Source organism: Triticum dicoccoides, chromosome 1A, assembly GCF_002162155.2.
Source record: "Triticum dicoccoides isolate Atlit2015 ecotype Zavitan chromosome 1A, WEW_v2.0, whole genome shotgun sequence".
NCBI lineage: Eukaryota > Viridiplantae > Streptophyta > Magnoliopsida > Poales > Poaceae > Triticum > Triticum dicoccoides.
Genome location: NC_041380.1, coordinates 414,825,562 through 414,827,099, shown reverse-complemented (window position 1 = coordinate 414,827,099; position 1,538 = coordinate 414,825,562). Strand labels below are relative to the sequence as shown.

At 51.8% G+C, this 1,538-nt stretch overlaps 1 protein-coding gene across 1 annotated transcript in view; it reads left to right on the top strand.

Moving 5' to 3' along the window:
• The first annotated feature begins 821 nt into the window (after positions 1–821).
• The window catches only part of LOC119296284 (beta-glucosidase 22-like), a 16,709-nt gene continuing 15,992 nt past the window's right edge, over positions 822–1,538 (top strand). Inside the window, exons 1-2 of the mRNA XM_037574714.1 lie at positions 822–992; positions 1,141–1,204. Of these exons, the coding sequence (XP_037430611.1) occupies positions 822–992; positions 1,141–1,204 (235 nt within the window). The remainder of the gene's footprint in view (positions 993–1,140; positions 1,205–1,538) is intronic.

Here is a 1,538-nt window from a genome sequence, read left to right as displayed (position 1 = left end):
GTCTAACATACCATGAAGGGTTTTTTCGACGTCGCTTCAGGAGCAGACCATTGTTCTTGTGCATAGTGAATGATGTGGAGGAATATGATCCTTATTTCAAACCGAGGAAGAATTGTTGCGGACAACTGTCATTCTATCCTACGAAGAAATGCACGACTGCTATGAGAAGGTTTGCATATGGTAAAGCCGCAGATGGCGTTGATGAGATTGTCTAGATGGGGAGAGCACATACCTTGAGGCCACGATGAAATTTGCACACGTCATAATGAAGGTGTTTGAACCGAAGTACCTTAACCAACTGTCATAATGAAGGTGTTTGAACCGGAGTACCTTAACCAACTATCGAGGGTACGGAAAGTTATTGGCAATTGGAGTAGCAAAATACACTTCATGGTGAATTTAATGATACCAATTTTGTATTACGGTTCATATTATTTTTCTATAGACCTGATCAAATATGCACATGCTTGACTTCTAAAAACCTACTATGCACTAGTACATTTTTTGAAACGGGGTTAGTATATTTTATAAAGTTATTATTACTACGGTTCTCTGGAAGCCATTTCATCTCACTTGCAAGAGCCCCATTTTTGGCATTTCCCTCCATCTCCTTGTACAGCCGGCCGTGCAATACCTGGCACCATGGGTACCCCAAGCAAGAAACACCTCTTCGTGGTTACCAAACACAGCGCGTCGCCATCACCTGCCGTTCGGCGCAAACTAGGAGCTGATAAATACGACATGCGGCCAACAACATACTCCTATATTGCCAGAGGTTGCCCAGAAGATCTCGAGGCGTCGGTTTTGGGAGACGGAGAGACATGAGGGCCATACCCTGCGCCGCGCCGCTCATGCCGCTGCTGGTGGTTGTGGTGCTGCTGCTCGTCGCGCCATGGCGAGGCGGCGGGGCGGCGGTGGCTCGAGCTCTCAACTTCACGAGGGCGGACTTCCCCGGGGACTTCGTCTTCGGAGCCGGCACGTCGGCCTACCAGGTACGTGCGTCGGTGCGTGTCAGCTCGGCGTAGCGGCGCAGCTTTTTGGTCCTAGCGCTTGTTTCCCGCCATGGAACGGAGCAGGTTTTGCTTTGTTTTTCTCGTCGATTGATGGGTGTCTTGCTTGTTTTTTGTGTTGCGGGTGTAGTACGAGGGGGCGACCGGCGAAGACGGGAGGAGCGCAAGCATTTGGGACACTTTTACTCATGCAGGTGATGATAATCTCACGTCTTATGGCCTCCGTCACTACCGGACTCGCGGTCTATGCCTACGGCCAGGGACCGTCGGCATAGGCCCTTAAGCTGTCGGCATAGATCTATGCCGACGGCTGCCGTCGGCATAGTGCCGTCAGTGTAGATCACGTCAGCGTACTCCTGTCAGACCGTCGGCATAATAATGCCGTCGGCATAGGGGGCTATGCCGACGGTCCTAGCGCAGCCGTCGGCATAGTTCAGCCGTCGGCGTAGTTTTCCGTCCGACGGCCACGGACGGCGCTGTCAAAACTGCTGGCGGCTCAGGAGGCGACACGTGGCAAAGATATGCCTA